The 19,630-nt window shown below is 43.0% G+C and overlaps 1 protein-coding gene across 1 annotated transcript; it reads right to left on the bottom strand.

Annotated features, from left to right (window-relative positions):
- Positions 1-12,027: 12,027 nt before the first annotated feature.
- On the bottom strand, positions 12,028-12,223 carry LOC310870312 (large ribosomal subunit protein eL39-like). The gene has a single exon (XM_083781485.1). It carries the CDS (start codon positions 12,187-12,189, stop codon positions 12,034-12,036), a length of 156 nt encoding a protein of 51 aa, XP_083637611.1. The 5' UTR covers positions 12,190-12,223; the 3' UTR covers positions 12,028-12,033.
- Positions 12,224-19,630: the final 7,407 nt, after the last annotated feature.

Below are 19,630 nucleotides of genomic sequence, written 5' to 3'. Positions count from 1 at the left end.
ACAATACCAATTTTATATTGAAGATGAAGTGTTAGCATGTTTAACCAAATGGACCCTTACAGCTCTCAGTGTACAAATGGAACCAAATGGACCCTTACAGCTCTCAATGTACAAATGGAACCAAATGGACCCTTACAGCTCTCAGTGTACAAATGGAACCAAATGGACCCTTACAGCTCTCAGTGTACAAATGGAACCAAATGGACCCTTACAGCTCTGTGTACAAATGGAACCAAATGGACCCTTACAGCTCTCAGTGTACAAATGGAACCAAATGGACCCTTACAGCTCTCAGTGTACAAATGGAACCAAATGGACCCTTACAGCTCTCTGTGTACAAATGGAACCAAATGGACCCTGTCCACTGTCTGAAGAGTTTGAATGCCAGTCAAAGACACTATGAGCCATATTGGAACAGTTACCTTAACTCTTGATATAAAACATAACTCCACATCTCAGTGGCATTCATTCACAGATCAAGTTACCCAAACTGAATCATTTAAAACAAAGCTAAAGGTTTAAGTTTAACATGTAGTTACCTTCTTGCTACAGCCAGACGGTGTGTAACTTCTTGCTACAGACAGACGGTGTGTAACTTCTTGCTACAGACAGACGGTGTGTAACTTCTTGCTACTGACAGACCAAACACACACCAGGAAGAATACATCGGAATGCTGCTTCCACACAGATTTATATAGTTGAGGCCATCACAGGAGCCAATCAGCAGCCTGGCTCCTCCTAAACGTTAGCCAATCACACGCAGTCGCCACACTTTTTTTCAATTCAAAGGAGCTTTATTGGCATTGAGAAAACATACGTTTACATTGCCAAGGCAAAAAGCACAATACAACAAATTAACAATACAATCAAAACTAAATGTATGTACATTTGAATTGAAAGTCAGAATATTCAATAAATCAGTGTCACACACACACACACACACACACACACACACACACACACACACACACACACACACACACACACACACACACACACACACACACACACACACAGACAGACAGACAGACAGACAGACAGACAGACAGACAGACAGGCAGACAGACAGACAGACAGACAGACAGACAGACAGCGCAGCGAGAGAGAGAGAGAGAGAGAGAACTAACCTTTTTCTCAAATTGTGCCGTGCTGGTGTGTGTGCGTGTGTGTGTGTGGGTGTGTGGGTGTGTGTTTGTTGCTGATTGGCTGATTGGCTGCAGGCCCATCACCAAATTAATATGCACAGGGGATTTTGGAGAGGGACAGCACAACAAGGAGATAGACATAACTGGAATGCACATGCTCATATCACATTCTCGCCGAGATATATTTTCGAGTTAATAAAAAAGGAAAAAAAAATAATAATATTTATTTTTATTAAAAAAGGGTTAGGGAAAAAAAAACAAACAAACGAATGGTTCAAACCCATTAATTAAGATTCGAGTGCCAACCCTAACGAGCGAACATTCGAACCTTGAATGTTTGGGGACAGCCTTAACACGTCACACACACACACACACACACACACACACACACACACACACACACACACACACACACACACACACACACACACACACACACACACACACACACACACACACACACACACACACACACAGACAGACAGACAGACAGACAGACAGACAGACAATATATATACAGTGTAGGCTATGTGCCGTATACAATGCTAATGCTATATACATTGTATGTTATTTAGACAATGTGACTTCAGAAACATCTTCCACAAGTTTAACAGTGAATCCAAACTTTCCTGCAGGTTGAGTGTTGATGTCACGTGGCTTAATGTGGACGACACTCTCTTCTTCGTCAGAGGAGGAGGAGGAGGAAGAGGAGGAGAAAGATATTCCTCTCTGGATTCGTCTCAGAGCCGCTGCTCTGACTCCAACTAAAACAACACAGTGATGGAAAAAATAAAATACTCTTTTCGTCAACATTAAAGACATTTTGTTCAGCAGAGGACCTCCACGATATCAAACAATGTATTCTGAATCAATTAAAGGTAATACGTGAATGCTATGAATCCATCCAATGCAACTCCACTCCTACTCCAGACATTGTTAACAAAATGGACGCCTGTATGATGATCACTGCAGACATATTCGAACTTGTGGAGAAATACTTACAAACTATTGATCAACCCTTCAACGAACCAGTCGCAAAATTCAGAGTCAGGATGACTTTAAATAAAGAGGAGTATGGGTCTATTTTTGGACACACCAATACAGAAACTGTCGTCTCCGACTATTCAGATGGGATGGAATACCGTGCACAGTCCCATGGAACCGATCTATTGCACCCACCCAAAACCCCTTCCATAGCAAACAGTGATAATTCAAGGTCTACCTCTAACCGTCACTCCAATACAATCTCCAAAGTCTCCCAGAAAAGAGCTGATGCAGAAGCTGATCTTGCTGCCAAACGGGAAAAGGCCAAGGCACTGCAGGAGATCCTTAAGCAACAAGCCCAAGTGCAAGAGGAAGACATTAGGCTACAACAACTTGAGACTCAAATGGACATCAGAGTAGCAGCAGCACGGGTTCAAGCTTATAACCTACTTGAAGGCAAACCCGAACACTGCAATAACCCACCCTCTGCTCCTCCAAACGTCACACCATGTTGCACAAAGTACCTCCAAACAGAAGCCGGTATATCCTGTAACCCTATTTCCCCCCCCTTCTTAATGAATCACAGGCCTGCGGATGCGTGGACCCCTAAAAAGGCCAGAGCTTCCCACCCTACTACCCAGAATTATTCCAAGCCTCCATTCACCTGCCCCATCTGTGCTCAGAAAGCGCATGGTATTGCTACGTGCCCCAGATTTGCACGCACAACCATGGAAGACAAGAAGGCTTACATTTTCAAAAATAACCTCTGCTTCGGATGCCTGAGAAAGGGACACGTCGGCAAGCAATGTAGGAGACGACATACATGTGGTATATGTTATCGACCTCATCCTACCTGCCTGCACCATGGCAGAGCTAAGAGATCAAGGGGAGAAACGGTGAAGGAGTCCACAGATGGGTATACAAGTAGTTATACTGCCAGTCATGTCTGCATGCCATCTACAGATGACCCACAGAGGTGGGTGACCGAGCTGAAGTCTCAAGTAAACCGTGTAGAGGACGAGCTAGACGAACTGCGCACCCATAAACGGGTGGCCTTGGCAAATAATGAACACCTGCGGATGGAAGTGGCCGAGCTAATGAAAAGGAACATGGAAACAGCTGAACTTCTGAATACCATAAAACAGAGCCAGGATGACTTCCTCAGGTCGAAAGGGCAGCTAGACAACGAGTTAGATCTCCTCCGACACAACACTCTACGAAATAAGGACATGGCGATGGATTTAAATAATAGAGAGCTGGAGGCCTTACGAGCTCGGCTTCAACAACAGCTTGCCATCACAGCAGAGCAGAATCAGGAGACTGAGCGATTGAGAAAAGAACGGGATCAGACACTAATTGACTTGAAACATGCAAACAATGCCCTGCAAAGCAAAGAAACGAGTAACTCTCAGCTGAACAGTAAAATAAAAGATCTACAGGCAGAAAATGACGATCTTGTGCGCTCTGTGAGGAAGCAGGAGGCAGAGCTCTCCTCCCTAAGGGAGCAAACACAGGTCCAGTTGACCACATTGGACCAGGATAGGCAGAGAAACAAAACCGAACTGGGTAGCCTACCGGCGCAACTTGAGCAGGTGTGTCATAAAGTCGAGCAGATACAGAAGCTCCACGAAGAACAGTGCTGTCCGCTCCAGTGTGCTGTAGTGGAAGCCAAGGGCATCATACCGGACGTTGTGGGAAAAATGGATGACCCCATACATGTCCAGTACAACGACTCCCCTGAAGAGCTGGGAGACATGGCTTCTATAGAGGTCGCCTCCACCAAGCATGTACAGGCCCTGGAGCTAGAAACCCAGTTGGAAATAAGATCTTTCCCCTAAACCTTTTGGATCTCCCAAACCTCATTGAACTTGTAAAGATGTTTTAAATCATGTTATGTGCAATTCAGAATGGTTTGCCCCAGGTAACATGATTGGGGGGAGTGTAACTGCCGGGATACTAGTTCTTTGAACTTCAATCATTTCCTAAGTTGAAGTTAATTTGTTATTTACTTTTCTTATTTTGTTTATCTTATTTTGAAGCTTCCTGTATTTCGGTTCACTTTTACTTTGAAACTTCCTGTTACCACACCACACTTAGCTGAGGCTGCTAGCTTCACACACTCCATTCTCACACTGAGTCAGTGACAGAGGGAAAGAGACACACCCCAGCATTTGTTTGTTTGTGACTTTGTTACACTGCACAGCAAGCGCCTGTCACACTATGTTTGGTGTACCTGTGACTGTTTGATGATGTACCCTGAGGTTCAACTGGTTCATGCAGCCCTTTAGCGCCCTTGATAAGCAGACTAAAGCGGAGTGAGTTTTCACTGTAGCGGCCCTCGATAGTTGAAATGATGATAAAGATCGATGTGGTCTCAACGGGTGTCGTAAGAAAATAAACACCCGTTGAGACCACATCGATCTTTATCATCATTTCAACTATCGAGGGCCGCTACAACTACCTTTTCCCACTGACGAAAACTACATGGAAACTAAATTAAAACTAAGCTATGATGACTAAACCTGAGACTAAATGTATTGACAATTTCTTCAACAAATAAAAACTAGACTGAAATGTTAGGAAGGGACTAGTGGACAAGAGATCCACTATAAGCCATTTTACACTTGGTTGCATACTTAAAACAGCAGATCTACAAGCTCACAATGCGCCGTGAGCTTGTAGATCGGCTATTTTCAGCAAATTTAAAATCAGCCATTACGACGGCATCATTCAAGGCCCACCAAAATACATTTTAGTCGAATAAATCTTTTTACAGTAAAGGTACAGTATCAATACTGTGATGTATAGAAATACTCCGTTACAAGTAACTGGACAGAATACAAAATGTTCTTAACCCATTCGGGGCGGGAACCCCTTTTGGTGTTTTAATCATTATGTTATACTTTAGCTGTTGAAAAATAGCAGATCTGCCTCCCCCTGGCCAGCCTGATGGAGGGGAAAGGAACTGGTTGGAATAACCAGGGAAACTCCCCCCTGTCAGGTGTAAAGGAGCAACTTGGACTACTCAGGCATGAAGGAAGCATGAGTTCAAGTCCGTTGCTCTCCCCATGTCCCCCATATATGGGGACTAGGTTGGCGGAGGGTGTGTAGAGCCCAGGATCACATTGGATAATTGACACACGGGTAAAAAATGGGTTACAAAAGCGTGGGATGAACAAACATGTGACCAGATTTGACTGAGAGCCTGCCATTGTGCAACTGAAATTATTTATTTTTTAATCCAAAATGAGTTAATAGCACAGGCAGCCTCTTCACATATAGAGCATGTCTGAAATAAGTGTCAGAGCTGAAATCGACTTATGCTTAAATATAAATATGCTTAATCATGTAGCTATAGGTGTAATTTTAGAGTCCACAGAAGTGAACCTTTCAAGCCTGTTTTCTCAACTCGCTGTTTCTCTGCAAGACATTAATTACTCTATAAGCCATATCTCCAAAACTGGTGGGTCAGACTTAACAAACAATATGTCAATTTTAAGCTATGATTCCCTGCTTTCATATGACATGAACATTTTAAATTAAAAAAAGAGTCCCTCAGTCAAATCTGGTCACATATCACTCACCAGGAAGATGCTGTGCTTTCATTTGTAGTCTGCCAATGAAAGCAGAGCAAAGTGCAGAGCTGCCAATCTCCTCGTATTCAGCATCTCCATTCTCCTGGTGCACAGCATCTCCATTCTCGTGCTCTTCCTCATCCTCATTCACTTCGTATTTCTGTGAAGGTCTGTTCACTGCATAAGAACACTCTTAGAGTTAGTAAATAAGTTATACTGGTGAAGGTCTGTTCACTGCATAAGAACACTCTTAGAGTTAGTAAATAAGTTATACTGGTGAAGGTCTGTTTACTGCATAAGAACACTCTTAGAGTTAGTAAATAAGTTATACTGGTGAAGGTCTGTTCACTGCATAAGAACACTCTTAGAGTTAGTAAATAAGTTATACTGGTGAAGGTCTGTTCACTGCATAAGAACACTCTTAGAGTTAGTAAATAAGTTATACTGGTGAAGGTCTGTTTACTGCATAAGAACACTCTTAGAGTTAGTAAAGTTATACTGGTGCAAGTGTGGCACCCACAAAAAGTTATTGTTTATATGTATAATTCGTTTTTTTATTTATATATATATATTTTATATACACATCTGTATTCATGATTAATTTGAACAAGTTACTGTGACACATATGATTTGAATAACAGCCACTATGGACAGTAGGGGGCAGTGTCCGTCTGTTAGATGCTGGGGGAACCACAGTGTACTGACGTGATTTCCTGCAAGACGTCATTATCTGATGATCTTGCCAAAGAGACCACACGTTTCTGTGGTTCATTCTTGTGTTCTGTATTCCAGGTTAGTTATGACCTCAAAACCACTGTATATGCAACACAAATAATTCCGTGAGGAAGAGAATCCACTTAGCTTCAGTTTGATGTAAAGATGATGACGTTTGGTGTTGATTTAATGACTTTGAAGTAATGCAATGTAGGTTCCTGCACAGTTTATTGGTTTATTATTTTTGAAACAGCTTTGTAAGTTTTGTCAACAGAAAAGAGTCAGAATGTGTGGTTAATGATTTCGTTTTTGTATTTGAATGTAATACTGTGAATATGTGTTCAGATATGGTCCAGTATAGTGTTGTTAGTATGAGCTCTAGGCCTAGTACTGCTTTCTGCTAGCACTTTAGCAGTGCAGCTAGCCACACACACATGTGCCTTGCCAAAATAATGCAGTGACTGCAATGATGTTTATACTGAATGGTATTTAAGAGTATAGTAATACTGTAAAGTAAGAAGTCATGTGAAGATAATATAGGCTATGGTATTATACTGTAAAGTGAAAAGAGATGTGAAGAGAAAATATGAGTTATGCTGTAGAATAAGAATGGTGTTATGGAATGTGAATTTATTGCAATGACAACATGAATGTTATATTGTATGAAGATTGTTGTTAAAGACAATATATAAACATTGAATATACAATGGAAAAAAAGAAAAGAAAGACAGAAAACAGTTTGTGAGTAAATAGTTTATCTGATGATCTTGCCAAAGAGACGACACGTTTCTGTTGTTCATTCTTGTGTCCTGTATTCCAGGATAATCTATAAACTGCACCTCGGGTACCCAAACCTGGGACCTGTAACATACAGCACTTTGTTTCAACCTTGTTGTATAAAAATGGATTGGATTTGATTGGCCCAAAATATTGTGTTTATTGTCATGATTTGTCACGACAAGAGTTGGCTTTGTCCGCGGCGTAACAGTCTTTAAATAAATACTTTCTGAAAAGTCTATGAGGAAAATGAACGGAGAATCATTTCCTGGGCCCTGGTAGGGGGCTGGACTGCGTTGCTCTATACTCTGTACAATTAAGAAAGAATAACATGAGACAGAGATGGTGACTGCTTAAATCATTTAGGACCTAGCAGTTAATTTCGTTTTATTAAAGACATTTCTTAGTAGCCCATGTTTTGTTATGGCGTCATCATGCTATTATGCCTGTGGATATACAGAGTGAACTTAACAATGATAAATTAATATGATAATACCTTTTATATAATCACCAACATGAATTATGTTTGTTATTTACAACTAGGTAGAGTAGTGGGGCGAGATGGAAAAGGGGCGACCGTACCTGTTACTGTCAGGACTACTGCTATATGTTACATGTCATTTACCCCAATCTTTCACTTTAAGTCAGTGGTTCCCAAAGTGCGGTCCGGGGACCCCCAGGGGTCCTTGAGGGAGTTCCAGGGGGTCCCCAGCTAAAGGATAGTTTGAACTATATGGACCCTTATGGGTCTGTAACTCGTAAGGAGTGTACAAATGGACCCCAACAGGTCCATTTGGTTCCATTTGTACACGCTCAGAGTTAAATTAACTTTGATTTTACATAATACATTCGGGTCCCAGAGATAGAAATGCCATTAAATGTGGGTCCGTAGACCAAAGCATGTCAAACTGGGGGTCCTTGAAATTAAACGGGTTGAGAATCACTGCTAGAGCTGTAAAAATCTTGTTATGGGGGTCCCTGGCATATATTTTCAAATGGCTAATTAGTGTCAATTTGGGGGTCCTTGACATGAAAAAGTTTGGAAACCACTGATGTATAGCATAGTATAGTCATACATTTTCGAAGTCATGGGATTGGAATTCAGTGTTCCTAAATATCCAGTAGATGGTGTAAATGTCTAACTGATCTCAACAATCAGGGGTTCTAGATTAGAAGAGGTTTTGGATTAGATGGAGGAACAATACTGTATTGGTGAGTGGGCATGTCTCCTCTGATGTAATTAATTAAATTAAATGTAATGTTATTAATTCATAATTAGTCACAATTTATCAAATTAATGTTTAGAATGATCAAAAGTAATACTATTAATACTTTCTCACAATGTTGACTTTGACCATTGTTTTGATGGGGATTTTCTTTTATTATTTTTATATATATATATATATATATATATATATATATATATATTGCCAGCTTGTGCCTTTATTGATAGGTTGAAAGTATACTGACAGGAAATGGGGAGAGATGGGGGGGAAAGACATGCGGCAAAGGCCATCGGGATCGGGAGTCGAACCCGCGGCACACCGTCAGGCTGGCTCATCACCTGTCTTGCTCAGGGACACTTTGGCATGTACTACTGGGTGGATGGCCGGGAGGCAGTGTTGTTTTTGGCAGCACATTTTCATTTGGTTTTAGTCACATTTTAGTCACCTGGACTAGTTTTAGTCAACTAAATATCATAAGATTTTAGTCGACTAAATCTACAGGTGATTTAGTCGACTAAAATGTATTTTGGCGAGCCATAAGGCCGTCGTAATGACGTTGTGAGCTTGTAGATCGGCTATTTTCAGCATGCAACCAAGTGTAAAATGACTTATGCTGGATCTCTTGTCTACTAGTCCCTTCCTAACATTTTAGTCTAGTTTTTATTTGTTGACGAAATTACGCTGCCAGAGCATCAAATCTCGTACCACCGTCTCAACAACAGTTTTCTCCCTCAGGCAGTCAGGCTGACCTTGAACTGTATTGAACTTGGTCGCTTTACTCTGCACTTTTAGTTTTTGTGTTCTTTTTTTTGCACTATAGCTATAGCTGTTTGTTTGTTTTTTGTTTTTTTTTAGATATTTTTTTGCGGCTTACGCCTTTTATTGATTTTTGAAGGGACAGACAGTAGGCTGACAGGAAACGGGAGAGAGATGGGGGGATGACATGCAGTAAAGGCCGTGTCGGGTCCGGGAGTCGAACCCGCGGCACACTGCGACTGGATTACCAGTCCGGTGCCCAGACCGTTACGCTACGGCCTGGGCCTGTTTGTTTGTTTTTGTCCTCTATATACACCTGTTTACACTGGTGTATATAAGACTGAGAGTGCTCGAAGCAAAATAATGTCATTGTATTTACACTGTGTTTATACAGTGAACCGTGTGCGTGTGTATGTGTACAGTATGTGTATGTGTATGTGTTTTTACACACACACTCCCTGGATGCCAACGATGAACCTCTGCCCCAAATTCTCCAGAACAGCCTGTTATAGCGCCACCAGGAGGCTGAATTTTGTAAAAACCCATTTGTTTACATTACTCCTCCAGATTCTGTCCAAAAATCCCACAAATCGTTACACACTATCTCTATAGGCATGTGTTCAAGACGGATCTGTCCGATATTTCATATTCCATCCTAATTGGCTAACATTGACTTTCAAAGTTTACAGGATTGGCCCGTTTTCAACAAAAAGCTTCAAATCATGAACACAGCGTGCAATTTACGTGAAATCTTTCACAGACTTTCCTTCTCTAGACGGAGGAATATATCCCACCCTTTTCACATTTGCCTGTTATAGCGCCACCAACAGGTGGATTGTTGCAAAACACGTTTTTGAAACAAAAAATTCTAGTTTTCTTTGAATCTTTCTTTGAATTAACTCAACACACACCAGCGCCTCTCTCTGCTGCCTGGCTCCACAACTTCCCCCCTGAGCCTCTCTCTGCTGCCTGGCTCCACAACGTCCCCCCTGAGCCTCTCTCTGCTGCCTGGCTCCACAACTTCCCCCCTGAGCCTCTCTCTGCTGCCTGGCTCCATAACTTCCCCCCTGAGCCTCTCTCTGCTGCCTGGCTCCACAACTTCCCCCCTGAGCCTCTCTCTGCTGCCTGGCTCCACAACTTCCCCCCTGAGCCTCTCTCTGCTGCCTGGCTCCACAACTTCCCCCCTGAGCCTCTCTCTGCTGCCTGGCTCCATAACTTCCCCCCTGAGCCTCTCTCTGCTGCCTGGCTCCACAACTTCCCCCCTGAGCCTCTCTCTGCTGCCTGGCTCCACAACTTCCCCCCCTGAGCCTCTCTCTGCTGCCTGGCTCCACAACTTCCCCCCTGATCCTCTCTCTGCTGCCTGGCTCCATAACTTCCCCCCTGAGCCTCTCTCTGCTGCCTGGCTCCATAACTTCCCCCTGAGCCTCTCTCTGCTGCCTGGCTCCACAACTTCCCCCCTGAGCCTCTCTCTGCTGCCTGGCTCCACAACTTCCCCCCTGAGCCTCTCTCTGCTGCCTGGCTCCATAACTTCCCCCCTGAGCCTCTCTCTGCTGCCTGGCTCCACAACTTCCCCCCTGAGCCTCTCTCTGCTGCCTGGCTCCACAACTTCCCCCCCTGAGCCTCTCTCTGCTGCCTGGCTCCACAACTTCCCCCCTGAGCCTCTCTCTGCTGCCTGGCTCCACAACTTCCCCCCCTGAGCCTCTCTCCACAACTTCCCCCCTGAGCCTCTCTCTGCTGCCTGGCTCCATAACTTCCTCTGACGAGGACAAATCCAACATGAACACGTGTTCGGGTGCGATGTGTCCAAAGCTCACGATGCGGTTGTTTCCCACCATGCAACAGCTCATTCCGGGCATTGGAAAACTCCCTTTGAGCTCAACCCTCTTCCACGAGAAAGTCTCATGGTTGAATTTCCACAGATCATTGAAGGTAAGGTGAAAGCTATCGCCACCATAGATGTACAGCTCTCCGTTGTAGGTAAAGGATGAATGACCAAAGCGTGGATTTGGATAAAGCTGTGCAGGAGGCATGCTCAGCCAGGAGTCGGTCTCCGTATCAAACACTGATGCTGTTGTAGTGGCACTGTCCGTCACCACTCAGGCCCCCAAATACAAACATCTTGGTCCCAATGATGGAGGCAGAGTGTGAGCTTGAACCAGGTGGTTGGGTGGCCATATAAGGAGTGCCCATTGCAGCTACGCCCAAATCTCTTTATTTATGTATTTTCATCACAAAGGATTTATTGTCAAACAAATATAACCAGTACAAAAAAAGACAGGCTTCAGATGGCTTCTTCCCCAGGTCCGGGCCAGGCAGGTGGTGGTACTGGCAGATGTTGTCCTCCAGGTCCGGGCCAGGCAGGTGGTGGTACTGGCAGATGTTGTCCTCCAGGTCCGGGCCAGGCAGGTGGTGGTACTGGCAGATGTTCCACGAAGGGGATGCTGGAGTTCCAATGAGCCATGCAGTGGCGTTTCCAGGAATTACATTTTCGGCAGGCAAGATGTGTTAATTGTCGTCTCCCCGCGCACAATCGTAGCACTAAAGGGTTTCAAAGAGATATACCTCCCAGACGAGTAGGATACAAAGGCTGAAAGGCATGCATTTACATTCCAATGGGTGATTGAGGGTCGCGCTCTACCGCAACGGCCAATCAGCTGTCCACTAATAGTTCTCAGGTCTTGTTTTTGTCCTCATTTTCTCATTGTATGGATTTTGGCCAGGCAGAAATGACAACCCCGTTCAAACCCTAACCTATAACCATAACCGCAAGCACGGGAGCAGCGCATGTCCGACATGCGGACGCATGTCAGACTAATGCTCCGCAGGAATTACATGCGGTCCATGTGAGCCATGTGCTTACAGACCAAGCTTTGTCCTCTTCCAGTGTCTCCTCTTGGAGTTGTACCTGATCTTGTTGCCAGTCTTCATTCTGATCCACGGCGGGATGGGCCTGTTTTGCTTCTGCTTCTTGGCGAGAAAGCGTTTGATCCTGAAAGTCTTGTGGGACGACATTCTGTCCACCGTCCTTTCCCCACTATGGCGGTGGTCGAAGAGAAAGAAAGAAGGAAACCAACCGGTAGTGATGTATATCAGATACGCCCAGACCTAACCTCAATGTGTCATCATGACATCAGGGACTACAAATTCAGTCAGAAAAAGGGAGCACCCCCCACTTATGTCCCATGATGACATCAGGGATCTCCTTATAAGGGCAGAAAAGCGACATGGACTGACAGATAGAAATCTCCATATATGGGCATAAAAGGGACATCACGCAAATAGGTATACACTATCTATCACAAACACTCCTATCCTCCTGGTGGAGACCACTATCTATCACAAACACTCCTATCCTCCTGGTGGAGACCACTATCTATCACAAACACTCCTATCCTCCTGGTGGAGACGTGCCCCGCGAGGCATGTTTTCTAGTTTCTTCATGAAATTACTGATAAAAAAACAAACATGAAACATTTTACTTTGTTTGGGGGGATGATCATCCCCCGGGGATGTATTTTGAAAAGGTAAATGAAATAATAATTATTATTTCTGTGTGTTATTGTTTTGTGTGTACATATTATTCAAACATTCACACCAAACTACACCATAGTTTTTCAGAAGACGGAGACAAACAGCACAAAACCTAAAGAAAAGCATGTGGAAATCTGCCAAGATAAACAACACAAGACGAGTAGGATTCTGTGTCAAAGGCCAAGTGGCATCATTGTAAAGTGTGAAGGGTTAGTTTGCAGGACAAACAGTCAGCAGAGATGTTGAGAGGATGTTGGGAACATTAGGCTCAAACCTCAACTGACCGACCATGAAAGATAGCATGTGGTGCACGAAAGGGTTACTATGGCTTGATGTAATTTGTTTTGCGTGAGGTGTTGTGCACTGAATATAGGCAAAGGACCCCCAAAATGACACTCATTATGCCGCAGATCCCCCATTACAAAAGATATGCCAGGGACCCCCATAAGAGAAGATTTTTCATTTCAAGGACCCCCCCAGTTTGATAGGCAACAGGCTACGGACTCCCATTTAATGTCATTTATATCTCTGATACCCCAATTTATATTGTAAAATCAATGTTAATTTAACTCTGAGAGTGTACAACTCTCAGAGTTTTGTACACTCTCAGAGTTACAGACCCATAAGGGTCCATTTGGTTCCAAGCTATCATTTAGCTGCAGGGGACCCCCCTGGAACGCCCTCATTATGTTCTACTGAAACAGTTATTATTGGTGTGTTACATACGACATATCATTTAGTTTTATGTAGGTCAGGGTAACACGTGGTTGGAAACAATGCACGCAATCAAAACCATGTCGTGAATCTTTGGCTCCCCTGTGGTTTTTTGCTCCACGGGTCACACGTGTGCCTTAAATTGTGCTATAGCCTTTTTCTCAACTCTGCCAGAGAGATCAGATAAGCTCACACTTGGAGTCCTGCAACGCTGTGAGCGTGTTCAGTATCCTCCTACCTCCTCACGTTTGGCTTTCCTGCGACGCCCCTTCCTGATGGGGCACAGAACACAACCTTGCTTACGTAAATAAGCCTGGGGAGAAAGCACAAGGAGCCAAAGGTGATACCCTGTTGCCATATTTTACAGAGGCACACCATTGTTTTAGCTCCAGACTTATAACTCCTTGCCATGCAAAGTAGTTTCCGCTCCTGCCTTTGGCCTGAGATGATAAATTTGTTGTTTAACAGGCAGAAAGACACAATTCTTTTTTTGGGGGAGGGGGGGGGGGGGGGCAGGTGAGCTCGAGAAAGCACGTGAGACATCTGCTTCGCTAATAACTATGGTACGGTAGTCACTGGAGCTTTATTCATAAAAAACACTGCAGGAACGTGCACACATAGACATCAAAAGGCCCCTGCCCTGTAAAACAACTGCCCTTTCCAGACCACGAATGCAGCATTTACTACTACATGGTGAAAGAATTAAAATGCCCTTCTCTCCTTTCCATGCCATGCCGGAATTCTTCAGGAGAATTGCTTTTCCCCCCCGAAGTCTCCTGAACTTGAACACAGTATTTTGCGTTGAACAAATTTGTTTAGAAATCCATGTTGTTACACACCGCATCTCTATAGCTAAAGAGTGCTGGTTTATATATATATATATATATATATATATATATATATATATATATATATATATATAATACAAGTTAAGCCCTTTTATCACTATACGGATATTTGGCTAATAAATAAAGCTCACATCATGTTGCATCGTTAAGTTAAAACTGTGAATATGGATGCCGTGCATGGGATTAATATTTAAGCGATCAAAAGTAATGTAAGTTTGCTATGGTGGCTCTGAAGAGATAACACTAATAAGTAATAATGATTGTTTATTCTACTTATTTATAGTGACGTCATCATCATTCAGCTACTTTGTCCAGACCTTTGATAACATGTATGTTTTTGCTCATATTTCAGCGGTAAGCGATACCACAATATATCAGTTCCACAGACACAGCTCGTCGTTGGCTTGCCATAATAATCATGTTTGTGTTCGAGGGTTACAAAAACAGAAATTCCTCGCAAAAGGTGAGACTGGGAGCCACTTGCATGGGCCACGGACTTCCCTTTTAGTAATACATAATAAATACACAGCACTTTCAGGATGTCCGTTTGTCCACCCTGTTTTTCCATGAGAGATCTTAGTGCACATTCACTCACTGTCATTGTCACTCTCTCTCTCTCTATCTCTCTCTCTCTCTCTCTCCTCTTTCTTGTTTGCGTTCTATTTTTAGGGTCTTTTTTCATGAAATTGTTTTTTGAAAAGTATTGCTCTTTTACGTTATTGGGTTATTCAAGGTCCGCTGTTTGCATTTAAGCATCATTAAGGTTGCTGGGTTCATATCAGCATTTGAGAAAGGTTGAAGATACAGTTGATTATTACTTACAAACCTAAAATCTGTCCCCTTAACCCCAATATTATATTGTACAAGAACATTTTGAAATGTTCAATGTGGCCGTTTTGAATACATGGCAGGAGGTCACTGCAAGGTGTCTCTTCATGGAGGGGAAGGGGACACTTATTGCATATGCCAAAGCAAATTCCTATGTGTTTTACACACAATGGCAAATAAAAGGAATCTGAATCTGAAATTGAACAATTAATTGTAGGTGCATTTTGGGAACCACTGACTTATGAGACACAGGTGAAGCGTATCATTACCGATGACGAACAATTTCTGCGTAATTTAGGAGCCAGTCTGCGAGGGCAGGGGATGTGCTTATAAATAGAACATGGTGTGTGTGTGTGTGTGTGTGTGTGTGTGTGTGTGTGTGTGTGTGTGTGTGTGTGTGTGTGTGTGTGTGTGTGTGTGTGTGTGTGTGTGTGTGTGTGTGTGTGTGTGTGTGTGTGTGTGTGTGTGTGTGTGTGTGTGTGTGTGTGTGTGTGTGTGTGCAGGACCAAAGTATACATCACCCTGTTTTTTTTCTCACTATTATTCAAATGTCAAAACAATTTACACAAGGGGAAAACAAATAACCCTACAGGTTGGGATGTTTACAGTGTCAGTGTGGACTCACGCCAAAGCAGACCTGGGGCCAGTGTTTATATTTAAGTGTCAGTGTGGACTCACGCCAAAGCAGACCTGGGGCCAGTGTTTATATCTGGACGTCGACCGACGTAAGCCGTATCAGACAATAGTTTCACTGGTGAATTAAAAATGTAATTATAGCAAAATGGATGTAAATAAAATGTCATCAAATCATTGTTTTCCAAAGGAATGGTCATTTAAAAATGAACACTGTAGTGTCTCTATAAACATTAATGCGAAGTGAAATATTTTCACATTTTTGTCTTATAGCCTACTTGCTTTCCATTTTAGATATTATCAGTTTATTTTAGATCGCAGACTCAGGCTTGAACAAATTAAGGGGCTCCCAATAATCCCACTGTGGCTGATGTTTGAGGGCTATAATTTAACCCATTTAACCCATTAACCCGAGAAAAGATTCTTCAAATGTCTTCTAAATGATGACAGTTTTCTGAAAAACCCATGTCAGTAGTTCTCAAACATTTTCATGTCAAGGACCCCCAAAAATATATGTAATTTGCCGCGGACCCCCATCTGAAAACATGTTAATTCCAGGGACCTTCCAGAAGCAAAGATATGAGTAAAAAATGTTCGCTCTGAAAGAATATAATATTCAAAGCTTTGCGCCACAGTTTCACGTAAAAAAAAAAGAGATAGCAGATCTACAACTTGTAGATCTGCTATTTTCCAATAGCTAAAGCATAACAAAATGCTTACAACACCAATAGGGGTTCCCCGTCCAGAATGGTCTAACGTGGCCACTGGTATAGTGACATGAACAGCGTAGCCGCCGTATAGGGTGTCACCAGTACTGTCAGCTCCGATGGCACAAGCAGGGCTATATGTCTTCTTCTTCCAGCTAAATAAAGCAGCGCTTGATGGATACACACTGATAGCATAAATCAGGATATCCCATCAGGGCTGACGAAGTGCTCTATTGTTTTGGTTCAAGTGGGAAGCCATCCTGACGGACTGGGAGCAGACGCGTGTGTTCTGTACTGTACTAACATGGGACAGGACATTGGGTCTCTGTTATGTTTAGTCTTGTTCTGCTGGGTCATGTCAAGGCGGCTATACAGTATATATGCTCATTTTTCTTAGGATGATGTCGAAAGGCATTGTGTCTGCAGTGAGGCTCACTGAACTAGGCCAGGGGTTCTCAACGTTTTTGGCTGGGGAGTGGGGACCCCTGAAAATGCTTTGGCCATGTCTCGCGACCCCCGCCCCGCCCCCCCTCCACCATCAATACAAAGATTAACTAGAAAAAGTGCCCCTCGGGACACAGGTCTCCACCAGCGCAGGTCAGGTTGTGGTGGCGCTATAATAAGCCAATGTGAAAAGGGTGCTATTTCTTCTTACATTTTGTTCCAAAAATGTGTTTTGCAAAAACCCACCTGTTGGTGGCGCTATAACAGGCCAATGTGAAAAGGTGGGATATATTCCTCAGCCTAGTAGGAACGCCTGTGAAAGATTTCACGTAAATTGCTTGCACGCTGTGTTCATGATTTGAGGCTGTTTGTTCAAAATGGGCCAATCCTGCAAACTTTGAAAGCCAATGTTATAGCCAATTCCGGCCAATCACTTTTGGCGTCTTCACTTTTCTGCCCTCACCTTTTATCTTCAATATGTACTTTGCTCAGCCTATCAAATCATTGCTATGAGGGTGATCAACCAATCACAAGCCAATGTTTGTCTTCAGTTCACACAAAACTGGAAAGCTGCTCATGGGATGGGAGGGGCTGGGCCCCTCAAAAATGTACGAAACCAAAAAATAAAGAGCTATTTACTCACGACTAGGGATGCACGATTCATCGGTAGCATAATCGGAATCGGATTATTTAATCGGTTTTCACCAGCAAATTGTTTTTTAAATGAAAAATGTAAAAGAAATCATCAATGAGTTCAATATAAATCAAAAGTGTCTAGTACCTCTAGTCTAGAACAAAAGCCAAATCAAATATGATGTAAAATCTAATATATAATATAACATATATATATATATACATTTTTCTACATTACATTTTTTGTACTCATCTCATTCAGTTGTGAAAACAGACACTTGGAAAAGAGTATAGGCTATTTATTGATTGATTGAATACTTTATTAACAGGCTTTGGGCCAATCCCCTATACGGCCTATAGGATTGTTCCGTTGTGTGTCGTCTGTATCGGAATCGATATCGGCAGGTATGACCCTGCAAATAATCGGAGATCGGATATCGGTCATAATTTCATAATCGTGCTCGCGACCGATAAATAAATTGGTCCGCGCAACATAATGGTTCTACAACCTCCCCAGACCCAGACCGATGAGCTGTGAGCGACAGGGACTATTATTACTCACATGGGGGGGAAACCGGCATACATACGTATGACTGAATTGGGAAAAAGAAAAAGAAAGGCATATAAACAAGAAACACCCTCCTTCCTTCCCTACCTTAACATAGTGAGGGTACTACAGAGCAAGCAAACAAACAAAAATAGACGAACTGAAACCTGAATCGATACAGTGTGAACAAAGAAAGGGCACGACGACCTTTGCTTCCGAAAACAAACCCGTGGCCAGCATCGCCAGATGGGTTTTCCATGCAGTGGCTGTGTTAATTAGAGGAAGCAAGACAGTGCTTCCCAGGGACATTATTGTGATGTGTTCTGTGTTGCTGCTGCTTGATGCGTTTGAGGTCTTGATGGAGGGGGGAACCTCCAAGAGTTTGTTTGGCTCTTTGTGGCTACCTGCCATACTTCAGTATTAAGAGAGAGGAGCAGAGTTGTCCCGATAGCATTTTTTTCAGACCGAGTACGAGTACAAGTACTTTTTTAGTACTCGCCGATACCGATATACGACATACTTTAATTTTGTTGAGTAACCACTAATTTTACCCCCTTTTTCTCATAGATGCAGATGGATCTCAGAGCGACACTTCGTCAGTTAGTTGGCATTTATGCTTATAGATCGGCTGTTTTTGATGATTTGCTATACAGTGTTGGGTCAGACTTGCTCCCGTTGCATTAGTTTAGCCTATAGTGTCATTTGGATGTTTTGGTATACTCGGGTCAAAGTATCGGGGGGCCGGTTCCGAGTACAGAGTATAGCGAGTACTTGAGGTGTGGTATCGGCCCGAGTAACCGATACCAGGATCGGTAATCGGAACAACTAGAGGAGCCTGCATGGTCCCTGCCTGCGGGAATACCTGGAAACAACCTCCCAGCATCCGCCTTCAGTCTTCTCTATGTGAACCTATAAGGCACGCTGCCAAACGTAACCTTCTCGGTTCAATGCCAACTTCACTTATAACCCGCTCTGGACGGGAACCCCTTTTTGGCGTTTAAAAGCATTGTGTTGTATACTTTAAGGTTTAAGCTATTGAAAAATAGATCACACCGAGTGCCGCGCTACGAGCTTGTAAGATCTGCTATTTTCTTTTTTAATCCTGAAAATGTGGCGCAAATCTTTGAATATATATTATTTCAGAGCGAACAGAGCGTTTTTTAACTAAAATCTTTGCTTCTGGAGAGTCCCTGGAACTACATATTTTCAGACTGGGGTCGGCGGCCAATTACATATAATCATTGGGGGTCCTCAACATGAAAAATGTTGAGCACCACTGACACAGAAAAACTGTTTTTTCTGAAAACTGTCAGGATTTAGAAGCCTTTTTTTTATCAGCCTCATGTCTAAATGGGTTAATGTTTTTCCTGGAACTCAAAATAATAACACCAGCAGTATCCAATTCAAGGTCAAAGACATGTGAGGCCTAATATTAAAAACAGGTAAACAGTAAGCGAGAAGGCGTAATGTAAAAAAATCTGACTTGCAACATTGTTATAGGGAAAAGCAGTGGGCGTGGCTTTCTGGTACCACTCAAAAATCGGCCATTCATTTCTCCCCATAGAGAT

The sequence above is a fragment of the Protomyctophum parallelum genome, assembly GCF_964188405.1.
Source record: "Protomyctophum parallelum genome assembly, chromosome: 1".
In the NCBI taxonomy this organism is placed as follows: Eukaryota; Metazoa; Chordata; class Actinopteri; order Myctophiformes; family Myctophidae; genus Protomyctophum; species Protomyctophum parallelum.
Note: the sequence above shows the minus strand (reverse complement) of the source record. Positions and strands in the feature narration are given on the sequence as shown.

Excerpts from the sequence above, each read along its gene's own strand:
- LOC310870312 (XM_083781485.1), bottom strand. The coding sequence starts at position 12,189 with ATGTCGTCCCACAAGACTTTCAGGATCAAACGCTTTCTCGCCAAGAAG.